The 882-nt window shown below is 50.7% G+C and overlaps 1 protein-coding gene across 1 annotated transcript; it reads left to right on the top strand.

Moving 5' to 3' along the window:
* The first annotated feature begins 32 nt into the window (after positions 1–32).
* On the top strand, positions 33–876 carry LOC109509176 (solute carrier family 41 member 1-like). Its single transcript, XM_019859065.1, has 4 exons — positions 33–219; positions 293–439; positions 568–712; positions 786–876. Exons 1-4 carry the CDS (start codon positions 69–71, stop codon positions 871–873), a joined length of 531 nt encoding a protein of 176 aa, XP_019714624.1. The 5' UTR covers positions 33–68; the 3' UTR covers positions 874–876.
* The last annotated feature ends 6 nt before the right edge of the window (positions 877–882 follow it).

Genomic DNA, 882 nt, shown 5'->3' on the forward strand with positions numbered 1-882 from the left:
GTAGGTTTCGTTGTAGAGGAGTTTCACTGTAATGAAAATACTGGAAAAAGATAACACGATGTATTCCCATGAAGGTCCAGGCCACAGTTGTCGGTTTCCTGGCTGCTGTGGCAGCAGTGAGTCTCGGGGGCCTGACGAGAGGTCGAGTGGATGTTGTCCACGCCGCCATCCTGTGCGCCAGCAGTGTCACCGCAGCCTTTCTTGCGGCGCTGTCTCTAGGTCAGACAACCGACGGAAGATGCAGACACATCCCCAAAATAACCGCGCGGTCATGATCTTGCAACACGAGCAGGCCTCGTGATGGTGGCCGTGATCATCGGCTCCAGGAGAATGGGCGTCAACCCAGATAACGTAGCCACGCCCATCGCTGCCAGCCTGGGCGATGTCATCACTCTGTCGTTGCTCGCTGCGGTCAGCAGGTTTTTCCTCTGCTACAGAGGTGAGAGTGCAATTAGGGAATGCGGAAATTTTTAGATGAGATTTAATGAGATTTGTTATGCACTGGTATTTGTTTGTTTATTTATAAAGAGAATGTGATATGAGATTTTGTGCTCTTAAAACGTCCAGACACATGGTACCTGCCTGTTGGAGTGTGTGCCTTTTTCCTGCTTCTTGCGCCATTGTGGGTCCTTGTCGCCCGCCAGTCTCCACCTATCGCAGAAGTCCTGAAGTCAGGCTGGCAGCCCGTTATTTTCGCCATGTCACTCAGCAGGTGAATGGCCAATTTGACATTCTCTCCTTCTCGGACAAGATCAAGTCATTGGTTTGGTTCGTGTTGTGCGCAGTGTTGGTGGCCTGATTCTGGATAAGACCGTGAGCAATCCAAACTTCGAAGGAATGGCCGTGTTCACTCCGGTTATCAATGGTCAGTAGCTATTAATC

This window comes from Hippocampus comes, unplaced genomic scaffold, assembly GCF_001891065.2.
Source record: "Hippocampus comes isolate QL1 unplaced genomic scaffold, H_comes_QL1_v1.1 C16797422, whole genome shotgun sequence".
NCBI lineage: Eukaryota > Metazoa > Chordata > Actinopteri > Syngnathiformes > Syngnathidae > Hippocampus > Hippocampus comes.